This window comes from Corylus avellana, chromosome ca3, assembly GCF_901000735.1.
Source record: "Corylus avellana chromosome ca3, CavTom2PMs-1.0".
Taxonomy (NCBI): Eukaryota; Viridiplantae; Streptophyta; class Magnoliopsida; order Fagales; family Betulaceae; genus Corylus; species Corylus avellana.
The window spans coordinates 14575101-14602734 of record NC_081543.1 but is presented as its reverse complement, the minus strand read 5'-3'; the positions used below and the strand labels follow the sequence as shown (position 1 = coordinate 14602734).

Here is a 27634-nt window from a genome sequence, read left to right as displayed (position 1 = left end):
TTCGTTCATTCCAAATACACCACATAAGACACAGAGGGATCATCTTCCAAACAACCGCGCTTCGAGAGCGACCTCCCGACCACCAACTAGCAAAAAAGGCCCTCACCCGGCTAGGCATGACCCAAAGCAACCCGAACCGCTGAAAAATCATGTGCCAAAGAGCACTTGCAAGCTCACAGTGGAGAAGAAGATGATCGGCTGACTCTCCGGTCTTCTTGCACATACAACACCACTCCACAACCACTATGTTCCTCCTACGAAGCATATCATGAGTCAAAATTTTGCCTAAGGCTGCTATCCACCCAAAAAAAGCCACCCGCTGAGGCGCCTTAGTACCCCATATGCTCTTCCAAGGAAACTCCTCTTGGTTAGAAATGGCCAAGGTCTTATAGAACGATTTCACCTCAAACTTGCCCTTCTTGGACGGCGCCCAGCAAATACGATCTACGTTGCCTAGGGAAACCTTGCAAGAATACAACCGATCAAAAAAAGGAGAAACCAAATCCATCTCCCAATCTTGTACCGATCGTATGAAAATGACATTCCACTCAACAACCCCATTCCTTCCAAAAAAGTTATCCTTCACCCAAGCTTCTTTGTTTCTGGCGATACTGTATAAGGATGGAAAATCTTGCTTTAAAGAATTGTCCCCACACCAAATATCATGCCAAAAACGGACTTTTGAACCCTCCCCCACCTCAAACCGAGTACTTTTGGCAAAGAAATTCCATCCTTTCCGAATATGCTTCCAAAGCCCCACACCATGAGAGCCCGAAACCTCCTTCGTGCACCACCCACCTTCTTGATCTTCATACTTAGCTTTGATCAACTTACACCAAAGCGCCTCGTTCTCATTTGCATATCTCCAAAGCCATTTCCCCAAGAGAGCTTGGTTAAACTGATGCATCTTCCGAATACCAAGCCCACCATAACGAATAGGGGTACAAACTTGGTCCCAACTTACTAGATGCAACTTGGGCTCATCCCCCATTCCTCCCCACAAGAAATCTCTCTGGACTTTCTCAATCCTTTTGGCTACACTAGCAGGAATCGGAAATAGAGATAAAAAGTAAGTCGGGAGGTTAACCAAAGTGCTCTTAATGAGGGTTAAACGACCTCCTTTAGAGAGGTACATTCTCTTCCAACCTGCCATCTGACGCTCCATCTTTTCAATCACTTCATTCCACATAACCGTATCCTTATAAGACGCCCCCAGAGGGAGGCCCAAATACTTCATAGGCAAATCGGCAACACTACATCCAAGAATGTTAGCTAATCCCCCAATATTCTCCACCTCACCAATAGCCACAATCTTCGATTTTCCAAAATTCACTCTCAAACCCGAAACAGCTTCAAAACATAAGAGAATGAGACGAACATACCGGATTTGCTCGATGGAATCTTCACAAAAAATCAAAGTATCATCCGCAAATAAGGAGTGAGAAATCATCAACTCCGACAAGACCCTATTGCCCACCGAAAATCCAGTCAAAAGGCCTTGGTCAACCGTCGCATTCACCATCTTACTCAAAGCCTCCATAACAAGCACAAACAATAACGGTGAGAGAGGATCCCCTTGCCTGATTCCCCTTGAACTGTTAAAGAAACCTTCCGGAGAACCATTCACAAGAATGGAGAATCTTACCGTCTTAATACACCATTCTATCCAATCCCTCCACCTTTCCCCAAAACCACATCTATGCAGCAAATACAAGACAAAGTCCCAATTTACATGGTCATAGGCCTTTTCCAAATCCAATTTACAAAGGACACCTGGCACCCCTGATTTCATGCGACTATCCACACATTCATTTGCAATAAGAACGGAATCTAGGATTTGCCGGCCCCCAATAAAAGCATTTTGAGAATAGGAAATGACCTTACCCAACACAGTTTTCATCCTACTAGCAAGAACCTTCGACACAATTTTATACACCCCTCCCACCAGACTAATAGGCCGAAAGTCCTTCATCTCCACCGCATCTGCCTTCTTTGGAATCAGGGAAATAAAGGTTGCATTCAAGCTCTTCACCAATTGACGCCTGCGATGGAACTCTGCAAAAACCGCCATGACATCTTGCTTAATAATACTCCAGCAAGCTTGAAAAAAAGCCATGGAAAAGCCATCTGGACCCAGAGCCTTATCACCATCCATACCTTTTACCACCTCCCAAACCTCCTTTTCCTCAAAGTCTCTTTCTAACCACCTAGTGTCCTCCTCCTCTATGGACAAAAATGGCTGGTTATCCATTCTAGGGCGCCAAGAGCTTTGCTCCGAATAAAGACTTTGATAATATTGCACTATGTGATCTTTTATCTCCACTGGATCACCAGATAAGATGCCATTAATGCGAAGCACTTCCACCCGGTTGTACCTTCGGTGAGAGTTAGCCATCTTGTGGAAAAAGCGAGTATTCCGATCCCCCCTCCTTGAGCCACAACGCTCTCGATTTCTGGCGCCAATGAATTTCTTCACACAACAAAGTATTCTCCAAATCTTTCAACTTGTCCGTCTTCCGGATTTTCTCCTCTTGATCTAGCCCTCTTGATTCTGCCAACTCATCCAACTTCTGGATATCTCCCAATAACTCCTTTTTTTTCCTCCCAATATCCCCAAAGACCTCCTCATTCCATTTTTTCAAGTCCACTTTAAGGGATTTTAATTTACTAGCGAGCACAAAGCTAGGTAAACCCTCAAACGAATATGGCCCCCACCAAGACGCAACCTTATCAACAAAACCCTCTGCCTTAAGCCACATATTTTCGAATTTAAAACCCTTCTTACCTCCACAAGGAGTCCCACAATCCAGTAATAAAGGGAAATGATCCGAGAGCAGACGTTGAAGTCTTCTTTGAGAAACTGCGGGGTAGTGATCTTCCCAATCCGAAGAAAACAAGAACCGGTCAATCCTCGACCAACTCTCATTTTCTTGATTATTAGACCAAGTAAATTGACCCCCCCTCATCGGAATATCCACCAGATTATTCTCAGAAATGAAGTCCGAAAAATCCATCATGCCCGAGGAGTAATAAGAATCATTGGATCGCTCACTAGGAAAGCGTACAATGTTGAAATCCCCACCCAAACACCAAGGAACCTCCCACATCTCAATCAAACCAGCCAACTCTTCCCAAAGTGCCCTTCTCTCCATATCCTCATTCGGTCCATACACTCCCCCAAACGCCCACACCCATTTATCCTCTACATTTTGAAAAGAGCAAGCCAAAGAGAAATGTCCCACACTCTCCTCCTTACACTCCACTACCCTCCTATCCCACATCATTAACATCCCCCCCCGACAAACCATTAGAGCCTTTAACCTTCCACCCCACATGTTGACCTCCCCAAAGACTATGTATCACTCCTTTGGAGATAGTCTCCATCTTCGTCTCAATCAAACACACTACATCAACCTTCCATTCTTTCAAAAGACCCCTAATGCGCAGCCTTTTTTTAGGGCATTCAACCCTCTCACATTCCATACTACAATATTAAGCTTCATGATCCACCAAAGTAACCCTCTCACTTTCCTCAATTTCTTCGAGTCCTTTGAGTGCAGTAACACCTGCAGAACCACCTCCCAACTCCAAATCGTACTGCCTTCTAGAAGCTTCAATAGCATTGAATAAAGCTTCCAGTTCCTCCTTTTTCCCCTCATCAGAAACTCCAACTTGTGGGCAAAACTTGAGGCAGTTTCCAACTACCCAGCTGGATGATATCGTGTCTGCCCCTAAATCCTCCAAGACTGCTGTTTCAGCCACTGTATCCCCATCCAATCCTAAATCAGACCCAGTAAACTGCAAATCCGGTGTTGGGTCCCCCCTTCCCTGCCCAAATTGAACCAGACGACCCAAATTCCTGACCTCCCCCCGACAAGTTTGCTGAGCCCACTCCCCCACGGCCAAACCAGACTTCCGGCGAGAGGGACTCCCCCTCAGAAGCTGACGTGTGGCCAGAAACGACCCCTCCCCAGCCTCGCCGGTCTCCATAGCTCTCTCCGGCGCCATCTGTTGCTCCTCCGGTGAAATCAACGTCTCCGGCACACTTCGAGACTTTTCCGGCGTTGGTCCCAGTAGCCCTTTCGACTGCCCAGACGTCGATGTCGAGGCTTCTAGTGAACCCCTCCATGTTTCGTCCCTTCTCTGCATCCCGGCCTTCCTCCTCCTATAGGTCATAAGAGCTAGTCCGTTACCAGTGGGCTGAGACTCCTCTGCCGGGCATGCGGTGCTTTTTTGAACTGACTTCTCATCGGAGGTGCCGACAGACAACCTGGGAGTCCTTTCCGCCGCCGACCCAACCCCTCCTTCCCCTTTTAGCTCTCTGCCGGGCATGCGGTGCTTTTTTGAACTGACTTCTCATCGGAGGTGCCGACAGACAACCTGGGAGTCCTTTCCGCCGCCGACCCAACCCCTCCTTCCCCTTTTAGCTCTCTGCCGGCAAGCAATGAGCATGCCGGTGAGGGTGTGATGACTCGCGAACCAGTCGCGACTTTCCCAGAGGCCTCCGGCATCACCAGCCCAACTTGAGAATGAAGTTGAGATGGGCTAAGACTGCAGCCCACACCAGAGCCCACGACACCTCTTGGCTTAAACATCACCTTCTTCTTCAACTTCAGCCTGCTGTTGGTCTTCTTTGGTTTTCCTCCCGGCCCAGTTTTCTCCTTCTCTTTCCATACAGCCTTTCCCTGACCTACGGCTACCTCCTTTCCCGGCCCAAGCCCACTAAACTTCATCTGATTAATCGCCCTGTCAATCTTATACATTCCCACGTCACATTCTCTCTTCAGACTTCTCAACGTCTCCTTCACGTTGAGGAGCTCAATGCCTAGCTCAGCGTAGGTCTGCCCAGCATGGTACCGCATCCCTTCCCTTCCCTTTACGCTATCAGATACTGACAACTGCACAGTCTGCGCTGCCGACCTTGCTGACCCACTCGCCGGACCTCTTCTCATCAACTCCACGCAGCCTCCAGATAACGTATTGTTCACGCGAGGCTCTGCCGGACCTCGAGCATCTTTCGCCGGCCAGGACGATTTCATCGGAACCATCACAGATTCCTTTGGAAACCCTCCCGGAACTCCCTGAGCCATCGTTGGGCCTTGGAACTTCTTCGGACCTAAGGTGTTGTTGATATATCTTCGCCGACCTGGTTCTTGCCAGACTTCACAATCTTTCTGGGTTGCCTTCGTCGACAATCGCACTACCTCCGCGTAGCTAATCTGTTTCTTCGCCTCCTTTTCTCCCTTATCTCCCCTAACCTCTCTACGCTCACTGATTCCTCGAAGATCACGCAGTGCAGAATTAGCTACTTGCAATTCTTTAACGAAGCGATCCCACCCAAAACCACGACGACCTTCAGGGATGATGATCGAGCCGCATCTTCTTCTTCCATCGAATTCCTCCACTGTCAGGAAATAGCCATGTCTATTAGAGCACTTCTGGGCAATAATTCTGGGGTATCCAGCTCTGGATTGATCCCAGAAAACTTCAGAACTATCCACTGCCACCAGATCACCCATTATTCTCACCATCCATGCTAGTTCATCCTTTTTAAGAAAGATGGACCTTTTAATTCTCGAGCTTCTCTCAAAAATCCTCACTCCTGAAGCCCCTTCCTTGATCAAAAATCCTCACTCCTGAAGCCCCTTCTGTACTTTGCAGCATTAGTAAGTAAAGATAAAAAATCTTTAATATCTGGGTGTAAACCAACAAGAACTCGCAACTTAATATTATGCCAGTTGCAAATAGAATGTTGAAGAGATAAAAACATATGAAAGCCTAATTAATTCCAACAATTAAACCCTCATCAAACAATAGATTATATACTGATTACATCATAAAACAAACAATAAATGGGAGCAAACCATGCGCGACCCCTTTTTGTTGAAACCACTAACTCAGTTTAACTATAAATGCAATAAATCTAACCTGAACTGTTAATATTTCCAAATGCACAGCATTCATTTCACTTTTATGTCCACAAAACCATTGAAATTTGTTCTTGACAGTTATGTGAACAATGTCAAGCTTCAAGTAACTGTAAAATAGGGAAGTCAAACACTTGTATTAGATGTCATGTCAGAGCCAGGAACCCACAAAGACAAGGAACTTAATCACACAAAAACTAGAATGCATTAAATAGTACAAACCCAAAATAAACTTACTCAAGGCTGTCTGTCCTCCGAGGCATTACTATAATAGGCTTCCTAAGAGAAAGATCCAACTTTACAGCAGGTGATCCTTCAATTTCACTAGTTGTAAACCACTTCTCTGAATTTGTTACTTGATCCTTTAATTTGACAACAGCTTTTGAATTGTTCGGAACAAGACCCATAAAATAACTAACCACCTAGATATCATTTACATATATATAAGAATTTGAATAAAATTTAAATACACGATGAATGAATCTAAACATAAATTACCTCCTGGAAAAATCGATTCAAGTAAACTGAATAAAATTTAAATACACGATGAATGAATCTAGACGTAAATTACCTCCTGGAAAAATCGATTCAAGTAAACGACTCGTACTTCAGAAAGTTGACCAGAAAGGCTATACTCATAACCTTCATAGTCTTCATCATCGACATTGTATGAAGTAAAAACCAACTGCATGATCACGAGCAAATATTTGTAATACAACCCACAATATCCCAAAAACTATTTACATTATTCAAACAAAATATAACAGCAACAAGGAAAAAAAAAAAAAGGAAGATTGCAGAAAGTTGCCAAATATAGCATCACAAAATCTTTCACATGATTTACAATATATACCAAAGCCACATAGCATCTTTGGGCCGCTCACAAAAAGATCCAATCTTGGGCCGCCCAACGTGAGCCCAAGATTTTGCCCGTTGGTTTGTCATTTTGTTATTCTCTTGGCCCATTTTCGGTCCAGCCCTAGAAGAGACCCGGCCCACTTCAAGCTTCTCCAGACAACTATTTATCTCCTCCTTAAACACAATCAGCATATTACGAATTGCCATAACATTTCCTTCCGTAATGAGCTGCAATAATATCTCCCCATTATTTCCAGCGTGATCCACGGGCGCAGTTCCAGGCAGCGTGTCTTCCGCACCTTACTGAATGAGCGTCTCCTCTCCCTTCCCCGCAACATGGTCGCCGGCGGGTTGATCACCGCCCAATGTATTTTGAGATTGCGTGATGGCCTGTGCCAGAATCCTCTGCTCGGCCTCCTGCTCCTGCCCCTTACCCACCAGGTCCTCCAATTCTCATGTGTCTTAGCATTTTGTGTTAAGTTATCCCATGACAATAAGAACTAGAACACTGTCGGCCATGCCATAATCACCGACCGAGAAACACCTTTACTTATTTCCGCCAAGCGAACACCCCCTCGCATATCTGACCTGAACTCAAATGACTTCTTTTCCACGTAAAAGAAACCCAGGTACCCCATTCATCTTCCCGTACGACTACTACCATTCAAGAGTCGGGTAGGGAAACCACCCCGCACCTACTCGCGCACCGTCACTCACCTCACGCGCTCCCTTCTACGAGAGAGAGCGCATCCGTATTGTAGACTTTTTGCCCGGGGCATATAATGGTGAAAACAATATATCAGATTGAAAAACCTCTAGCATCAAAATTAATGGAACACTCCAAGTTTTTAAGCTCCCTCCTACCTTTCGGTTTAAAGGAAGAAACCAAAGCCTGTTGTTCCTCTTCAAGAATTGCCAGAAGACCCAAAAGCTCATTTTCATCTCCACCACATGAAATCCCCAAAATGGGATAGATCCCCTTTGCATTTTGCACTACTTCGGAGTATCCAAAATCAGCCCCTCTCCATTCTTAGCATCACCTGCCCTAACCAACCCTAACTCTCCCTCTTCCTCAACAACCCCCTTCAAAGACTCACCCAAAACTGAATACTCGGTTGGAAGAAAGATGTCAGCTTCAACCGAAGATGTATCAAGGGACAAAGGCAATGGAGAGAAGCCACCATGTGGGACGGAGGCCACCGAAAGACACCCAAAGAGGAGGAAGGATGCTGAAAGATATCTAAAAACATACCCGGCACAACCTGGGGGAAGCACCGAGCTACCAATGTTAACACTGGCCTTGGGGGCATCAATAACCTCGCCAGGACAGACCCAACTACCAGGACCAAAACCTCCCCCGGCATAACCTCCTACGAGCTAAAAGGCTGCACCGCCAAACAAAACCCAGGAAACTCGGAGAACTTGCGGCTGCCCCAAGGCAGAAAATCAGGCAGGGCATTGAGACCCAGGAAACTCTCTCCCACTAGAAGGCCAGCGTCCAACTTCGAAGCCCACTTGGCCTTGGACTTGCGATTGTAAAACTTCAAAGGCTTAGGTAAAACTAGTGTCTCCAGTCTTCTCATTTTAAAATAAAGAAAGAAAAATTAGACCCTAACAAACAATGTTCCATACTTATAAAGTTTCCTATGTATGAATTGCAAATGGGTGTCAAGTGTTTGACGTGCATCAAACACAGACACAGGACATACATGCAACATGCCCCCACTACATGTTGGAGACACATCCGTATATTTCTAAGGAAAATAACGATAATTAGATAATACCAGCAGATATAGGACAAAAAAAGGGTCCAAATATGTACTTATCCCGGCAAATGATTTTTTAAATTAAAAAAAAAAAGAAAAAAAAAACCCAAGCAAGAGAGAGAGAGAGAGTACCTCAACAAATGAACTGCCCCCAGGATTTCTCATATCACAGGCCCAGAAATACATATGGCTGCTTGGAAGACTATCATCACTCATTCTCAGATTTCCAAGGGCTGCTTTAATGCTAAAAGATGATGGGAACACCTTAAAACCAGAAAAACATGTAATAAGCATGAAAAATTAAGAGTTTAAAACTACAGAAAGATAAACAAACTTTGGAGTCTCAAGGTTGGGCAAAGCTCAAGCAAACCTTAATATCCATCAGCAAATTATCTTGTGACAGACTGGATAACTTCGTTTCATCTTCATTCATCAACAAAATTTGAGCACGTGACATATGTAGTGTTAAATTGAACATGATTCTGGATTTCCCTTTTCCTAGCAAACCTTTAATTACAGGCTCCTCAACTGTCACTGAATATTTATCATCAACCACATCTTCCCTGACAACATCTTGTTTCATGATGGCTGCGGAAGAACTGTCGGAGAAAGATTCACAACTTTCATCCTCAATGTTAATAGCATTAACAAATTCCATAATGGCAACAACTGTTGTTCGACGACAGAAAAATGACAAGGTAGCCAGGGTCACTCTGATCTGAAAATTAATTTTATAATCTAGTCAAATTAACAATCAAATAACAGACTGTAGGCAGAAAATTAAACACACAAAATACCCACCTGATTATCTATATTACTATATCGAGGAGAGTTCTGGTCATAAATAATTATTTGAGCTTTCACAAAACTATCCAATGTATCAGTTAATTCAATGTCCTGCCTCCTAGTTTGAAATGCATCGGTAGGGAGTAAACCAGCAATACGGCTAAAACTTGGGGGCTTCAATGATAAAATTTCAGATCGGTGCAAATTTTGGGAGCCTGGATACTCAGATTTGTTTCTTGGTGACTGCATTGGATAGTGAACAGAATCAATCAAATTTTCCGGTGCCTCATAGAATTTATCATCTCCTTCACTTGGAGTTCTGTCATTGCCGTCAAAGTTCTGATCCTTAACATCATAGAAGGATGAATTTGCGTCTGCACTCCCAATGAATGACCTCGCCAGAAAACAAGGACGAGACACTCTGTTACGGCAAACTAAATCTTCAATCTCCAAAGATTTCAGCACAGTCCCGATGAACATATCCTTCTCTATGATCAGAAGCTCAACCTGTTTGTACCGATAAAAAACCTCAATGGTTAAAAAACGAAAACCTGCATAAATAAACTGGCTCCACATCTATATTACCTGACCACCTATCGCCCGAAATTCAAATAGACGAGTCTCTTCAGCAAGAAGCACATTCATGAAGCTTTGGCCATGCTAAAAGAAAAAATTTTAAAAAAAAAATAAAGAAAAAAATAAAGGGAAGAAGCAAAAGATCTCTCAGAACTCTGAGTACTTCCATCACAAGGCAACTTCATATGGTAAAAATAGCCTAGACATACCTGCTTACTATAACTGAAGCAAACCTTTAGTTCATCAAGAACACCAGTAACAAATAGCCTCTCCAAATTCATTATCTCAATTACATCATGTTTGTCATTAAGTTCCGCTTCTGAGTTCTCCGGGTCTGATGAAGTTTCCGACAAGCTAGTGATTGGAGCAGTACCCTGCATAGAAATTTTAGAAAATCCCTCTTACTTTTTTTGTAGCTAAAGACATAGTCTGGCCAAAGGCAGGGACTGACTTGAACAAAAAGTTCTATTTTGCAGCAGTACTCCTTGTTCTACAGGACTGCAGTGTAAAAGCAAATCAACTAGTATTATCCTTAGAGGTAATATACAACAGATTCAGGTGCTTGCAATGCTTGTGGTATTAGCGCATTGAAAAAATTTGAACAGGGGAGGTAGTTGACTCTTTCTATATTCTTGCCTGTTTCCCTCCAGTTCTTCAATCATATGGGAAAATTAGCCCCTACACTTTTCAATGGATCCAAAACCAAATAACTAATAAGAAGTTACTAATACAAGTAAAAGAGAATACCACAGTTGTAGTAGTAAGAGTAATAGAGATTAGTAGAATTATCATAATAATGTTTGTAATAATATAGGGGTACTATCTTCAATGAAATTAGCATTGAATTCTGAAGTTGGTCATAATGCCAGATTATGGGTAGCACCCCTATCATAGTAGTAATAATAAAGGTCACCACAGTTATAATAGTTATAATCATAGAGATTCTTACAGTTATCATAGAATGTTCGTAAAAATAGAGGGGTGCTATCTGCAATGGAATTAACAATGAAGCCCTCTGACTTTCCATATAAAACCATTGCAGCAGATCACAAACAATAAGAAGTACACTACATGGAGATCACAAAAAAAGAAGAAAGGAAACAGTTTAAGAACTTGAAGTTCAAATTTCATACAACCATGATGTGTAACATCCATATACCACATTGAGAAGATGAATAGCCCACATAGAGTGGGTCAATTATAAAGACACTCAAGAGTGCTAAGTCTCACATTGCTCTAGGTGAGACTGGGCCTGATTCTAGAGAACTTCGAATTGACTAGTCATTTTAGAGTGATAACAAAAAGTAAATCTTTACATGATTTTTAGATCAAAAATATATAGATGTTGCTTAAGCATAAATGCCCGCAGCATATAGTGATACGAAAAATAGAACTAGTAGACAGAAACCATTAAAAATGGGCAAGTTTCTAGAACTTCCCAGAGCACAGTGCTTGGGTAATCCTAAAGCAAAACAAAACTTTAAACTAACAAAACTTTATGATCTATTGAAGAGCTTAAATTTTAACAAGAAAATGAAGTAAAGGAAAACCCGCTAAGCGAGATTAAGAGCCTGTTTGGGATTGCGTTAGAGAGATTAAAACGTATGTTTAGTAACTAGAAAGCTGTGTTAAACAAAAAGCTTGCATGTTTTGTTAAAAATTTCAAAAGTACTTTTTTACTCTAAAAATGGCCAAAACACACTATTGGGAAAAGCTTAAAATTGAAGCTTTTTCTAAAAAGCTCTTTTTGACTTTAAAAACTCTACTTCACAAAGCAATCTCAAACAGGCTCTAACTAACAAAAAGCATAGCAACCAAATGAAAAACAAATTCCTTATAACTAATCCTACTACCCTAAGAGACAATGCAAGCCCAAACAAGAGAAGCATATTCCTCTCATAATTATGATAGGTTGAACAACAATTACAACAAATCATTCAACATAGAATATCAATTCAGATAAATTGAACTAAACAAATGATTTACCGATGCACGATAAATAGCCCCCTGCAAGCGGCTTTGCCAAGATTTCCTTGAATCATCAGACTCACATTGGAATATTAATGCATTTGCATCCTCCACAACCTAGATCCAAATGAGAATTGATAAGAAATGTTAGAATATCTTATAAGAATATTTAGAATATATTATTTCCTTTGTTAGAATATGTTATATTTCCCTTATTTCCTTAGAATATTGTAGGATTTATTTCCCTATGTATTTTAGGGTTTATTTGGGTTTCTTGCTCACTACTCATTGTCTCTCTATAAATAGAGACCTATGCAATATTGTTTAACACAATTCAATATAGTAAAGATGTAGTCCATACGTCTCTCTCTCTCTCTGCTTTTGCTCTCTTTTCTTTCTCTTTCATATTTTATTATTTTATATTTTATATATATTTCAATAAGAAGGGACTACATCTCTCTCTCTGCTTTTGCTCTCTTTTCTTTCTCTTTCATATTTTATTATTTTATATTTTATATATATTTCAATAAGAACTAATATTCACGATTCTATCAAAATGAAATGGACAACTATACTATTTGTGAAAAAAAAAAAAAAAAAAAAAACAGATATAGTAATTTTGATGGTGTAGATATAGTAATTAAATTCTCTTAGTTCTCGTTTCCAAAGACATAGCTACAACCTTGCTGTTGGATCGTGCTGTATTACAAATAGCCACAACATGTTCTGCATCACCAACAAACTCAGGTGGAACTTGATATATCTGTTTTCCTCGTAAACTACAATAAGCATATCAATAGAGATATTAATTAGATCAAACATGGATGGGTAGATAAACAAACTTTTTGAGTAAAATTTAAATACAAATGACTAGTTAATAGACAAAATTTTGAAGAAAAAAAACTTGATGGGGGCTCTATCAAGACTGTAACCTTCCCCAAGAGGCAAGTTAGGATTCTTTTTTTTTTTTTTTTTAAGAAAAAGTAAACGCATTTTATGTGCACACAGAACATCTGAAAAATGGACAAACAAGAAGAGTTGCACTGCAACTCAGTAAGAAACCTTGGAGGAAAAACAAAAAAAGAAGGATAAGCCAAACAAAAGTGTCAATATCTGCACAACTATACAATACATGCTTAATAACTCTATCACAATATTCTAACTGTTCTTTAACTATGGAATAATAAGAATATCGGTGCATATCAATTTTATAGTGACCAACTTAGCTCAATTCTTTGAAGCAAGCTTTCCCGTCCTTATTCAATATCGCCAGACACAAAGATGCTTGGGTGAAGGATAATTTTATTGGGAGGAATGGGGTTGTTGAGTGAAATGTCATTTTCATACGATCGGTCCAAGATTGGGAGGTGGATTTGGTTTCTCCTTTCTTTGAGCGGTTGTATTCTTGCAAGGTTTCTTTAGGCAGTGTAGATCGTATTTGCTGGTCTTCGTCCAAGCAGGGCAAGTTTGAGGTTAAGTCGTTCTACAAGGCCTTGTCCTTTTCTAGTCAACAGGAGTTTCCTTGGAAGAGCATCTGGCGTACTAAGGCACCTCAGCGGGTGGCTTTTTTCGGGTGGACTGCAGCCCTAGGGAAAATATTGACTCATGATACGTTGCGCAAGAGGAACATAGTGGTAGTGGAGTGGTGTTGTATGTGTAAGAAGAACGGAGAGTCAGTCGATCATCTTCTTCTTCACTGTGAGCTTGCAAGTGCTCTTTGGCACATGATTTTTCAGAGGTTTGGGTTGCATTGGGTCATGCCTTGCCGGGTGAGGGACTTGTTTGCTAGTTGGTGGGCGGGAGGACGAGCTCGAAGCGCGGTGGTGTGGAAGATGATTCCTCTATGTCTTATGTGGTGTATTTGGAATGAAAGAAATGCTAGATGTTTTGATAATTCCACTAGGACCATAGAGGAATTGACTCATTTTTTCTTCTTTACTCTTTACTCTTGGACGGCCGCTTGGCTTACTCCTTTAGTGATTAGTTTCTCTGAGTTTCTTTTTCTTCTTTTCTTCTTTACTATTTGGAAGATGATTCCTCTATGTCTTATGTGGTGTATTTGGAATGAAAGAAATGCTAGATGTTTTGATAATTCCACTAGGACCATAGAGGAATTGACTCATTTTTTCTTCTTTACTCTTTACTCTTGGACGGCCGCTTGGCTTACTCCTTTAGTGATTAGTTTCTCTGAGTTTCTTTTTCATTTTTCTCCCTCTTAGGCGCTCTCTGTGTATACTTCCCGTGTATGTGGGTTGCGCCTCTCTGCGCTCTTTTTATATATCATCATTACTTATCAAAAAAAAACGTGTAGAACTTCTTGCTCCATGTTTCCAAGCTAGTTTTAAAAGAAATTATGAAAAGAATCACATGCTTTTTACTTGGAGATCTGGCCAAAATATTAAGTGCATACACCTTATTGCTTTCCTCCTTTCACCAGCTCTTGTTGTTCTAGGTCTCTGAATGGTTTTTGGCAGAAGGCATTTCTAGTATGCTAAAAGAAAATTCCATAAAGAATCACAAGCTTTTCACTTGGAGTAGCTTCTTTCACTCCAAGGTTTCCATTGTGTTATGCCATGTTTCCATCTTTTTCTGATATCTCAAATTTATGTTAAGATATGATATGGTCATGCCAATCATCATTCAATTAGGGAAAGTTGGCAACTGAACCTGATACACTGCTTATAAGACTTAGAGACAGGGCTCTCGAGTACATAGAGGAAAGGCCCAACTAAGCATAAGTATCGCCGCTGCCATACAGCTTCCCTATTTCCCACACCCTATCACATTAAAATGGAAGAGAAAAATGAGGCAATGTTAGAGGATAGCACCATGTTAAGATACCAAACTACTCAGGGAAAGGGTTTCTTGGAGGAGGGGAGGGGGGGAGATACCTTCCAAGTAAGAAGGGACAACCACCCTTCAAAGTCAGCTTGATGCCAAGGGTGTAGGAAATCCGAGTCCTCGCCATCCTTCCCCTGAAAGATCTTCACTACTTGCATCAATCGATGATACCGAGCTGGAGAAAAGTGAAACCCCAATGATGGCAGCCGTACAGCAAGTCTTGTTGAGGGATAGGATGGGCTATCTACTCGAATCTTGACATCAAAAGAAAGTAATTTTCAATAGCATGACATCTCAACAAAACATTACAAAATGAATGTTAAAATATTAATTTTTTTTTTTTTTTTTAATAGGTAATATCAATTCATATATAAAAATATTAATTAAATTATGGACAGAAATTTCCTCCAAACCAGTTTGGAGAAAATTTCCTTCAACTTGCTTCAATAAGTGACAAGTGTCATCTCTCACATATTTTTTTTAAATATTTTTAAGAGGCATTTATTGTCATTCTACTAATCTAGGAACCTAAACATTAAATTTTGAGAAACCCAATGATGTTGAATGACACTTTCACTTATTGAAATAGATTAGAGCAATTTTCTCCAAACTAGTTTGAAGGAAATTTGTGTCCTTAAGTTATTAAATCCACTATTTTCTATTAGCTTAAGATTTTTAGATAAGTGGTGATTTAACATTGGCTCCATAATTTACCCCTCATTGTAGTCTAAATATTCTGTGTTGGGCTCACTTGTTAGGTGAGAGAAAGTTCAAACCACACGTGAGGGGAAATATTAGAATTTTAATTAAATGATTAAATTCATTCTTTCCTATCCGCTTAAGTTTTTGGGATAACAAAACCACAACTATAAAGAAACTACTGAGTATTACCTGTTGAAGCTTCAAAATTACCCCACACTTATCAATAATGGGCAAGAAACTAACACCACTTATGTCTGCAGAAACATCATTCTTGTTGGAAGGATTTTGGCTCCAATGGTAGTCACCATCAACCAAAAAGGCAGATACATCACTCAAAACCAAATCAAACTGCAAATACATATCGACCTTCTCAGGTGATCCACCTTCATGGTTATCCTGCTTACATTTCACAAACTCTATATAAATTTCAGCTTAACTGATTCAAACAGAAATAATTAAGAATCAGTATTGCGTATTAACCTGTGTACGAATCAACAAATTTCCCAAATCAAGAAGAAGTTTTGTTGAATGAGAATTGTCAGGACGAAAATCAGTAGGAATGGTAATTTTGGGAGCCGCAATATCCAAGTCCAACAAAAACCTTCCAGCAGATAAATATCAAATGTGTTAAATAAATACAGCATGCCAAAAATTGCCGTCAACTTGCACCAACCATGATATACACGCATTATTTGGGAAAATGAATAACATGAAAATTCAAGAAGGCCAAAAACGAACACCAAAGAAGAAAAGGAAAGTACAGGAAAAAGAAACAAACTACTATTCAACAACCAAAAAAAATAAAAAACTATTCAACAACATCTACATGTATGCTTCCAACTCCGTAAAAGGTCTGTAATCTATAAACAATCAAGTTTGCTAAGATAACATCAAACCAATTTTTTTTTTTTTTGATAAATAGTTTCATTATCAATAAAAACGCACAAAGGGGCACAACCTTAGTACACAAAGAGTATACAAGAAAACCCCTAATCTGAAAATAAGAAGAATAAAAGCTCAAAAAATCTGCAAAACTAGAAAGAAGCAACAATGATGAGCAGATATCCAAGTATATAAAGTGTTAATCACAATCTTCCCCAACTCTGTCACCAAAGTCTCAATATCTTCAAATCTCTGAGCATTCCTCTCTCGCCAAAAACACCACATTAAGCACAATGGAGCCAACCTCCATACTCCCATAATTGTACCATGCTCAACCTATCCTCCCCAGCTGACCAACAAATCAATCACCCGTTTAGGCATAACCAACTCTACACCAAACAGATTAATAATAGAACTCCATAATTCTTTTGTTACTTCACAATGAATCAATAAATGATCAATGGACTCCTCACTCATCTTGCACATACAACACCACTCAACCACCATAATATTCCTCTTTCTCAAATTATCGAGCATCAATATTTTCCCTAAAGTTGCTGTCCACATCAAACCAATTAATGTTATCTCATATCTGTTTAACCTCCAACAAGTGGTTAACAATTAAATCACTTGCCAATGCCGTCCATAATGATCTCAAGACACATTCATCAAAAAAAATATTATGATCAAGACACAATAAGAAAGATCATAAGATGATAGAACATTCCAAATTTTAGGTCCAAAAGCCCCAGGGTAACACTAGTACCAATAAAATTTCATGACTAATGTATTCCTCCCAAGGTCACTAGTTAAAAGTTAAAACAAAGTAACAAACACCTGGCATGATCCTTCAGTGCACGGTTCACTTGTTGCTGAGCAGTGCGCTTGACACCATCAATTGTCATCTAGAAAATAATGAAGGAGACCATTAGCACACCATTGTTGAAATGAAGCATAAACCATACTTGCGGGAACAGAATAAGCACATCTACACTTTATTTGGGATTTTGACAAACTAAATATAAGTGACGGTGCAGCAAACACAAGTGCAGACTCCAGCTAAAGTAGACCAATTTTGGACCTATATGTGAAACAAGGAACATGCAGGCTGTTTTGATCCTCCTGGCATCATAACAATATTTTCTGCTCTCCGTATGTCTCAAATCTTATGATAAATTCATTAAGTACACATAATGGCACTAGCTAAGAGAATTAATCCAGGGTATTCAGAACACTCAAGAGTATTCCCAATATATTGCTGGAATTCCTCAACCATGTCATCCAGTATTTACATTATAAGCTTCTGGATTTTTCAATATGCTTTCCTTTTGGAAACAAAATTCCAATGTGTTTGGAGAAGGGTGGAGTGGGTCCTATATATTATTATTGTTGGTATGCTCCCTGAATGTATCATATCCGCTTAATTCCAACATTTTTGTCTCTTTCCCTATTCTAGTGAGTAATAGGCTTGAGAAACTTGATATGGTTTTTTATGGGGTAGAATTGGGGAAGAGTTCAAGTTCCATTTAGTGAACTAGTCGAGAATTTGTACTGTTATGAAATCGGTGGTTTGGGGGTTACAAATCTAAATCAGTTTAATTGAGCTCTTTCGAGAAAATGGTTGTAGCAATATGCTATGGAGAGGGAGGCTTTATGGAGATTGCTAATAGAGACTAAATATGATAGTTTAAGGTAAGGTTAATGCTCTAAGGTACTGGGGCCATTTGGAGTGGGAGTATGAAATTTGTAAGAAGGGGTTGGGAAACTTTTTCAAAATTTGCTAGATATGTGGTGGGTAATAGGTCAAAGGTCAGTTTTTGGCATGATGTGTGGTGCAAGGATTAACCATTGAAGATATCTTCGCCGGACTTGTTCAATATTGCATCAAGTAAGGATGCGTGGGTGGTAAACAATATGCAATTCCGAGATGGGAATATTCATTGGAATGTAATTTTGACTAGACCCATGCTGTATTGGAAGGTGGATGTGGTCTTTTCTTTCTTTGAGATGTATTATCTCATAATAAGGCAAGAAGATGTGGATAGAATATGTTGGAATCCCCAAAAGGCGCAAGTTTGACGTGAAGTCATATTCTCAAGTGTTAATCATTACTACTGGATCTTCTTTTTCTTGGAAGAGTATTTGGAGAGTTGATACTCCTTTGAGGTAGCGTTTTTTGTGTGGACCACGGCAATAGGGAAACTCTTGACTTTGGATAACTTGAGAAATTTGTGGTGATGGAGTGGTTTTGTATGTGCAAGAAGATTGGGGAGTCCATTGATTACCTTATGATTCATTTTGAAGTAGCAAGAGATTTATGGAGCTCACCTTTCAACCTGCTTGGTGTTGATTGGGTTGTGCCTAAAAGAGTGAGACAGTTGTTGGTGAGTTGAGGAGCTTAGGGTAGGGCATAGTAACATTTTGGAAGTTTGAAGGTTGGTTCCATTGTGTTTAATGTGGTGTATTTGGAGAGAGCGGAATGCTCTGAGCTTTGAAGATATAGAGACTTCGGTGGTAGTGCTGAAAAAGATTATGTTCAACACTTAATACACTTGGATATCAGCACATTATAGCTTGCTCTTTTCTAGTATTTCAGATTTTTTGAACTTTTGTTCATCTTTTTCTCCTGAATAGGGGGTTCTCTTGTATACTTCTTGTGTCTAAGAGTTGCACCCCCTCTATTCTTTTAATGAGATTTAATTACTCTCAAAAAAAAATCTAAAATGAATAACCCATGCATTTCAACTATGATTATGCTCAATTCCAGCTAGCCTGGGTAGTACATAGAAGTAACTCCGAACAATATTATCAAAGTTCCAGCAAGATAAAACAAACCTGCACAGCAGCTGCAGTTTCCAATGCTATTGTCTGACTAACAGCAGTATTACTCTCAAAAAATTTGATAATTTGTTCAATGGAGTCCTTCAGATACTGGCCAAAAGACTTGTAATCAGAAAACGACCAAAAACTTATGGTAAGAACAATCAGAGAATAAGAGAATAGTAGCATACAGTCATGTAACATGGAGAAGCTTTAGCAACCATGCTCCAGTCCACCTTACTATTGAATGGCTTATAGCAGAAGACACCAACTAATGAATCATAAGTAGTAGCACTCTGCAAGGAGGTGGGAGAAGATTCAGGTGACACCACTACTGTTGTTCAACTAAGCAACCAGCTTTTCAGTAGAACTAGAAAAATCTCAAACGTACACAAAGAGAGAGGAAATTCAAACCTCGGCAAGGAGACCACTTGGGGATGACAATCGATATGACCCTAGTTTCACGTCAAAAACTTTTGTCTCTGGATAAAGCTTTATGGAGCAATCAAGTCCTTCACATGATAATTCAGCAAGACAATCCAGGGCCTCATCAAGAAGCTTTGAAGCATTATGTTCCATGTGCACCTCCAAGGAGGTATGAAGAGCATCCAACTTGTCATTAAGGATAAATGACTGCCCTTCTTCACCTTCCTTATACCCAATAATTTTATTCAACTGTTCCCAGTCTTCCTCACTGAATTTAAATGATTCAGCTTCATCTTTAAAAGATTGGCTGTTCCTGGAAGAGTACATGCATATAGGTGATCACCATATACTATAAAGCATCACCAGATAAGAAGAGGCGAGGAAGTATGACAAGAAGACTGGAAAGTATCGACAAAACCAGTTTCAAGCTAAAAATACTCACCATCCTAATGACCACCAAGATTTCTTTGCTTTTTGTTTCTTCATGTTAACATCCGATTCTATTGTTTTCTCCACAAACTTGTGAGCCAACATCCTGTATGGAACCAAGATTAAAAAAATGGTAACTTGAAAACAGAGGTTAGCAAATTAAATCACAGTACTGTAGGCAAAGTTTTGAATTCAATAAGTATATGCACGTATGCATGCATCAGTATTTTGTTGTTCACAAGCACATAAATTCATGTGGTATGGATGTGCGGATATTTGGAAATGGTATGGTGTCAAGGAAACTGCCTAGAAAGTATGAAATGTAAAGATGCATACATACATATTTATATGTACTTCTTGTATTCTATTACCTTTGACTCCTAATATAAAAACCAATAGTATTATTTCACACGTTATTTGCTAAAAAAAAAAAAAAAAAGAAGTAACTATATAGGAAGTATGCAATGTATGTATTCTTGTTTTCTATTACTTCTTTCACACATGAAATATGAAAATACAGGTTAACTGGAAAAGAAATATAAACATAAGAGGAAGGGAATGAAGACCACAAATTAGGATTGTCAACAGGGAAATTCATGGTGCTTGCTATGTAGAAGCAAAAATTGGGATCAGCATGCAATGGCACTTCTCGTAATCTAATTAGAAAGGTATCCAGATCCAATGGCTGAGTACTATTGTACTAATACTGGAGATTAAGAGACACTTGAGTTTAGAGAGGATTGAGCCAAGCTTACCTATTGGTGGGCCCAGTAATATAACAGTAAATTATCACACTTTTAATCTCATATAAAAAGAGTCTTTTACACATATACACTAACATCATAAGATAACATTGATACATTTATGGCCAGAAAATATACCTCCACTGAAGTATGAGTTCAATATCAAGTCCACGATCTAATTCCTCAATTTCTTTGTTGTCATCAACTACAGCCCGGCTGAGGTCAGACTTAAGCAGTGAAGCATACATAGATATATATCTCTTCTGCAATCTTGCAGACCTCAGAACCTGCTCCCATGACAATTTACCGCTGTGACAACACAATATTCTTAGAAAATATAAAAAGATACCCAAAGTCCATTTCCAAACATGTCTATATTAAAAAGTAAAAATTGCTCCACTACTCCAACAATACCCCTTCAACCCCCACCCCCCACCCCAAAAAAATAATAATAATAATAGAGAGAGAGAGAGAGAGAGAGAGAGGGAGAAAACAATCCACCAGACAACAAGGATACATCTTACGAGATATTTCTTTTTTGACTTTATTAATGTGAGTATATCATATATGGGTAAAGGTTCAACACCTCATGGGTACAAACAATTCCTTGGGGCCACACACTCTAAGGAAAAGCTAGCGACTTAACCAGTTCCGTGTAGGGAAACTTCCCCGTGCACGGAACCGGGGTTTACTTTGCAGGGGTGGATCCGAAGGGCCCTGTCTTGAAGAGGTGCCCCGACATAAAAAAAAAATATATATATATATATGGGTATACCCGTGACTTGGTCTCTCTCTCTCTCTCTCTCTCTCTTTTATATATATATATACCCATGACTTGGTCTCTCTCTCTCTCTCTCTCTCTCTCTCTTTTATATATATATATATATATATTATGTTATAGATCTTTAATGTGTGGTGATATTTGAAGAAAGCCCCTGATTTCAGTAAACTGTATAGGAAAAATAGACATCTTCGGATGGAAGGTTTTACTGATGTAGATTGGGCAGGATCTCCCTCAAATAGAAGATCCATTACAATGCATATCTTGGGAGGAAATCATGTCATGAAGAAGTAAGAAGCAAACTGCTAGTGAACTAGGGGTTGGAGTTGGATTTGTTCGCAGAGATGGAGCCCACCCCGTTGCTATGTTGTCCAGCTTCTAAGTTTTTGGGGAAGGAGGGGTCACGATCTTCAAAGAGGGTTTTGTAGTTAGTAGAGGAGTTCAGTCATTTTGTGGGCCTTTCGAGTGATGGGTATGAAGGGAAGTTATCGGCCTTGTTTGCAGATATTATTGCAAACAATGAAGAAAAAGGAGCGGGTTTCAGTTTCGACTATGGAAAAAAAGGTACGCGAGAACTCAACAATTTATTCTCTTCCATTAATAATGATGTGCATAGTGGAAGTGTGTCTCGGGATAGGATCAAAGGGGAAGGCTCTTAGAGATTATTTATGAAGCCTAAGATCTTTTCATGGAATCTAAGATCCTTTCATGGAATGTTAGAGGGTTGAACAAGGGTGGTAAGCATATGAGGGTCAAGAATCTTCTAAGGCAATAGAAGGTGGACATTGTTTGCTCCAAGAAACTAAATTGGAGTTTATTTCTAGCAGTATTGTGAAAAATTTGTGGGGTTGTCCTTATGTTGAGTGGTGTTATGTTGCTTCCAGAGAGGCTTCAGGTGGTATTTTGTTGATGTGGGACAGGAGGGTGGTCGGAGATAGAGTTTTTGTGGGGGAATTTGTTGCTGCTTGTTCTTTTAGAAACGTTGAGGATGATTTTGTTTGGGCTTTTGCAAGGGTCTATAGTCCTAATCTTGATAATGTCAGACGTTTTCTTTGGGAGGAGTTGGCTGGTCTTATTAGCTGGTGGGATTTGCCGTGGTGCATTGGTGATGATTTTAATGTTACCCGCTTCCCTAATGAAAGGCTGAGGGGTGCGCGCCTCAGTCCAGCAATGATAAGAGTTTTCAGACTTTATCTCAGAGCATGGTTTGATGGATCTTCCCCTTGCAGGGGGAACGTTTACATGGTCTAACATTTCCTCTTGGTCTAGGCTTGATCATTTTCTAGTGTCTCCGGATTGGGAAGCCAGATATCCCGGTCTGCTTTAGAAGAGGATGCCTAGATTGTGCTCTGACCATTTGCCTATCTTGCTTGACTGTGGTTGTATTCTAGGAGGCAAGAGAACTTTCAAGTTTAAGAATATGTGGCTTAAATTTGATGGGTTTGTGGATAGGGTGAGGCATTGGTGGTCGTCTTATCATTTCCATGGCTCTCCTAGCTTCATCTTTGCTCAAAAATTGAAGGCCTTAAAGGTGGATATTAAAACATGGAATGAACATGAATTTGGTAATGTGGTCTCCCTTAACAAAAGAGTCAAAGAACTGAATGCCCGATTAGAGGGAGGAAGAGGTTTAGTAGCCGAAAAGAATGAGAGTAAAAGATTGATTATCAGTGAGTTGGAAACTTCTCTTTTACAAGAGAAGATCAGTTGGAGACAAAAGTCCAGGATCTGTTGGCTCAAGGAGGGTGAAAAATGTACTAAGTTCTTTCATCGGATAGCCAACTCGAATAGGAGATTCAACTCCATAGAGTCCTTGTCTATTAATGGCTCTCTTTCGTCCAATCAATCTGTTATTAGGGACCATGTTGTTCATTTCTACGAGTCCTTGTTCTCAGAACATTACAGTTGGAAGCCAAGGTAGGACGACCTTGCCTTTGACTCTCTGGATGCAGAGGAGGCGTCTTGGCTGGAATTTCCATTTTGAGGAAAAGGAGGTGTTAGAGGTTGTTAAAGGCATGGATAGAGACAAGGCTCTAGGTCTGGATGGCTTCTCGATGGCCTTCTACCATTGTGTCTAATGTGGACTATTTGGAGAGAGAGGAATGCACATTGTTTTGAAGATCAAGATAATCAAGCTGCTTTGCTCATTGTTTCTAATCCCATGTTCCATGAAAGAACCAAGCATTTTTTTTTTTTTTTTTTTGTGATAAGTAAATATGCATTATCAAAGCGCAGAGGGGCGCAACCCTAGTGCACAGGGAGTATACAAAAGAGCAACTAAGAGGGAGAAAAAGAAGAAGAGAACATAAAAAGAAAATCGGGGAAACTAAATACTAAGGGTGCTAGCCAACCAGCAGTCCAAGTGAATAAGGTGTACAAGAAAAAGTGAGTGAGATCCTCAATGTTCGTAGACAAGTCCTCGAAACATCTAACATTTCTCTCAATCCAGATGCACCATATAAGGCAAAGAGGAATCATTTTCCACGCAACAGCACTGCGAGCTTTACCACCCGCCCACCAAGAATCATACAACCCCCTAACACTGCCAGGCATCACCCAGCATAAACCAAACCGAGAGAAAACGGCATTCCACAAGATACGCGCGACCCCACAATGAAGAAAGAGATGGTCAACTGACTCCCCATCCGATTCACACATGCAACAACGGTTTATCACAACAATACCTCTCTTCCGAACATTATCCAAGGTTAGAGTCTTCCCAAGCACGGCCGTCCAAGCAAAAAAAGCCACTTTCGAAGGAGTCTTGGTGCGCCATAAACTCTTCCAAGGGAAAGGGGAGGGATCTTTAGAAGCAAGGATCCTGTAAAAAGATCTAACCTCAAAAATACCTTTACGAGAAGAGATCCACCACATCCGATCATCCCCTACCCCACGCATCAAGTGCGAATACAAGAGAGTGTAAAAAGAGGCCAAGATCTCCACTTCCAATCATGAACCCTACGAATGAAGGAAACATTCCACTGCACAGAGCCATTTGTACACTCCCTGTTATCCGCAATAGACGCTTCCTTATTGGAGGCAATACTGAAAAGTCCAAGAAAAGCATCCTTGAGAGGCATGTCACCACACCAAATATCCTCCCAAAACCTGATATTGGACCCAAATCCAGGGACCAATCTAATGTGACAATGAAACAACCTCCACCCCTACTTATGTACTTCCATAACCCCACCCCATGCGAACCACGGGGAACCCTAGAACGCCAACCACCCCAAACCGCACCATACTTTGCCACTAGAATCTTTCTCCACCATGCCTCTTTCTCATGAGCATATCTCCACAACACAATATTGAAGTTAATTGGCATTTCATCTAGGACAAGATACTGAATGGAGACATAGCTACACCATTTGTTAAGTCTAATGATCAACTTGGTGATATGTTTACAAGTCCTTATGTCATAGCCGGTTAGAATTTACGTACCAAGTTGGGCTTATATGACAAATATACTCCAACTTGAGGGGTAACGTTAGAATAATATGATGTGTATATATTCTACATACATTATGGGATGTCCCTAGTGAGCTGTCCTATCCAGAATATTATATAAACACTTCTATAAAGAGAGATGAATGTCTAATAGAGGGCAATGATTATGAATCCCATTTTCAAATAACCTGGGTGACACTTACATATAAGACACACAAGGCGAGCTTCCTAAGCTCGTGCTATGAACAAAAATATGCAACAAGTGGATCTTAATATACCTGTTCCACTTGTCATAACCTTCTAATGCAGCACAATTTACCAACTCAAAGCTCTATTATCTTCTCATACGAGTGAGACAAAAATATGAAACCATTTAATCAAAATAAAAACTGATTATTAAGATATAAAATACATGAAACCATTTTAATCAAAATAAGAACAGATTTTTTGTCTAATAAGTAAATGGAGTATCATTAAAAGTGCAAAAGGCACAACTCAAGTATACTGGGAGTATACAGGAAAAACAACTAATTAAAAACTAAAAAGAGAGAACAAGTCAAGAAAATTAAAAATTAAAAAAAAAAAAAAAAAAAATCTAAGCAAATTAAGATCTAAAGCAGTTGTACAATAGTTTTTTTTTTTTTTTTTTTTTTTTTTGATAAGTAACGAAGTATATATCAAAAGGCGCAGATGGGCGCAACCCTAGTACACATAAAGTATACAAGAGAACGCTCAAGTAGAAGGAGAAAAGAGAACAATAAAGTCATTAAAACTACTAAGTAAAAGAGCTAAAAAAGCAGCTATCCAAGTAAAAAAAAAAAAAAAAGGAATAAAAGAAAAAGGACTTGAGCTCCTCCAAAGTCCTTTCTTGATTCTCGAAGTTTCGATCACTTCTTTCTCTCTAGAGGCTCCACATAAGGCAAAGATGAGCTATTTTCCACACGACAGCACTCCAAGAGCAACCAACCGACCACCAACAGGCAAACAAATTCGTCACTCAATTAGGCATAACCCAATAGTAATGAGTTTATGGAGGTTTTGTGAAGTTTTCCCTTATATTTTTAAAAATCTCCAAACTGATAGGATTGAAGCTTTTTTATCCCCTTTTCTTGACAAGTATAGAGTTTGAATGTTCATCACCAAGATTTATTTCCCTTGATAAGCTAACAAACCATTGCCTTTTATAACTACATAGGACAGCCACATCTTGCATACCTTAAATATAAAGAGACATAACAACAAAATTAATTAGTGTAGATACCTTGCCTTCTTCACCTGGTCAGAAATGGCTTTGAAAGCATACTTCCACCAAGACCTCGGATCCGATTTCACAGGGACATTTGGACGGTAATGGGCATATTTCAACCGTTGATTAAAGGCAGCAAAGTTATCAGCTAACTTCAAAATATCCCTGTACCCATTCTGCAAAACAACAATACCCAACTTATTCAGACAAATTAATACCTACCACTGCCATCACAAAGCATGATGAAGTGGAAAAATAAGATGAACCTTTGATAGACAGAGCGTCACATCATCCAAGTTTACTGCTGCTTTCTGCAAAGGCTGAGTGCTACCAGCAAATTCATTTTGCCGCACCTTTGTGTACTTCGCATTCCCAGAAACCGGTTGCAGAATGTAATTATGCTTTTTAATAAGACTATCAGCTGGTTTGCCATTCTTAGTACCAAATCTGAATATCTGAATCTCATGGTAAACCATACAAGTATGACTGGGCTGCCAAAAGAGTAAACCTTAATATATATGTACTAAATTAAAGAGACTGCAGGACATACCTGAAGCCACTCTGAAGGAAGCAAATCCTCCCATGGTTTGTCCACATGCCATGGAACAATATCAGAATCCAAATAAAGTGCAAGACGATCAAGTTCAACAGACTGTAAAATGATGAGGAATGAAAGAGTAAGACAGCAATAAAGACATAAATATGGAGCCACATACCCAACTTTTATTCCTCAAGGGAAAAATGCTTTCTTTTGATCAATTTCTCTAAGCTACTTTTTGGAAGAGATTCATCAGAAATGAATGCATGCTTGCAACCAGCTCTTTAGGTTTTCAAAACATTAAAATCAAGCTTACAATAATTTATAATAATATGCTAATAAAAGAATCTTTCTTATTCTGCTACGAAAAATTAGAAGAGCATTTAAATTAGTGGAAAAATATCCCACAGCCTTGTACCCCCACACACAAAAGCACATATACAAAGAAAAACATGGTTCCAGAGCTTTTCCACTAGTCAAAAATTTTTCAAGGCAAAAAATAGGAACCTTCTGGATACGGTCTAGCGCACCCCCAGTAACAAAAGTCTCCTTCCCATTATCATCGACAGTCACAGCTGAGAGCTTCTCCAAGGTTATGCCAGCTGCAAATGGGTGGCCGGGATTGCTACAAAATGGAAGTTAAGGATTCAACATGGGTCAATAAGTAATATATCAATATTCTATCTTTTTTTCTTTTTTCACCTCTCAAGATCTTCATATCTGATGTGAATATTTGAAATCAAAAGCTTCAAATTTCCAACTATCGTGCCGATCAAGGATCCCACCCATGACTTGTTCTTCAAGGAAAAAAACAAAAAGCATAAGGCATGTTCAAATTTGAGCCCAAGTGAATGTCCATCAGAGACAGTATAGTTAAAGCAAGTTTAAATCAAGA

The 27634-nt window shown here is 39.7% G+C and overlaps 1 protein-coding gene across 2 annotated transcripts in view; it reads right to left on the bottom strand.

The window, feature by feature from the left end:
• LOC132174762 (uncharacterized) overlaps positions 1 to 27634 on the bottom strand; it is a 115537-nt gene that overhangs the window by 60219 nt on the left and 27684 nt on the right. Inside the window, exons 5-29 of one of the 2 annotated variants that reach the window (XM_059586428.1) lie at positions 27442 to 27536; positions 27247 to 27364; positions 26752 to 26853; positions 26468 to 26656; positions 26217 to 26377; positions 20863 to 21033; positions 19995 to 20087; positions 19541 to 19865; positions 19318 to 19422; positions 19142 to 19237; positions 17144 to 17211; positions 15905 to 16025; positions 15614 to 15823; positions 14773 to 14976; positions 14549 to 14658; positions 12564 to 12660; positions 11900 to 11998; positions 10123 to 10287; positions 9923 to 9997; positions 9353 to 9844; positions 8922 to 9269; positions 8684 to 8815; positions 6499 to 6612; positions 6165 to 6349; positions 5929 to 6037 (exon numbers count right to left, since the gene is read on the bottom strand). In XM_059586428.1, coding sequence (XP_059442411.1) covers positions 5929 to 6037; positions 6165 to 6349; positions 6499 to 6612; positions 8684 to 8815; positions 8922 to 9269; positions 9353 to 9844; positions 9923 to 9997; positions 10123 to 10287; positions 11900 to 11998; positions 12564 to 12660; positions 14549 to 14658; positions 14773 to 14976; positions 15614 to 15823; positions 15905 to 16025; positions 17144 to 17211; positions 19142 to 19237; positions 19318 to 19422; positions 19541 to 19865; positions 19995 to 20087; positions 20863 to 21033; positions 26217 to 26377; positions 26468 to 26656; positions 26752 to 26853; positions 27247 to 27364; positions 27442 to 27536 — 3984 coding nt within the window. The remainder of the gene's footprint in view (positions 1 to 5928; positions 6038 to 6164; positions 6350 to 6498; positions 6613 to 8683; positions 8816 to 8921; positions 9270 to 9352; positions 9845 to 9922; positions 9998 to 10122; positions 10288 to 11899; positions 11999 to 12563; positions 12661 to 14548; positions 14659 to 14772; positions 14977 to 15613; positions 15824 to 15904; positions 16026 to 17143; positions 17212 to 19141; positions 19238 to 19317; positions 19423 to 19540; positions 19866 to 19994; positions 20088 to 20862; positions 21034 to 26216; positions 26378 to 26467; positions 26657 to 26751; positions 26854 to 27246; positions 27365 to 27441; positions 27537 to 27634) is intronic. The other variant, XM_059586429.1, reaches the window with a different exon arrangement.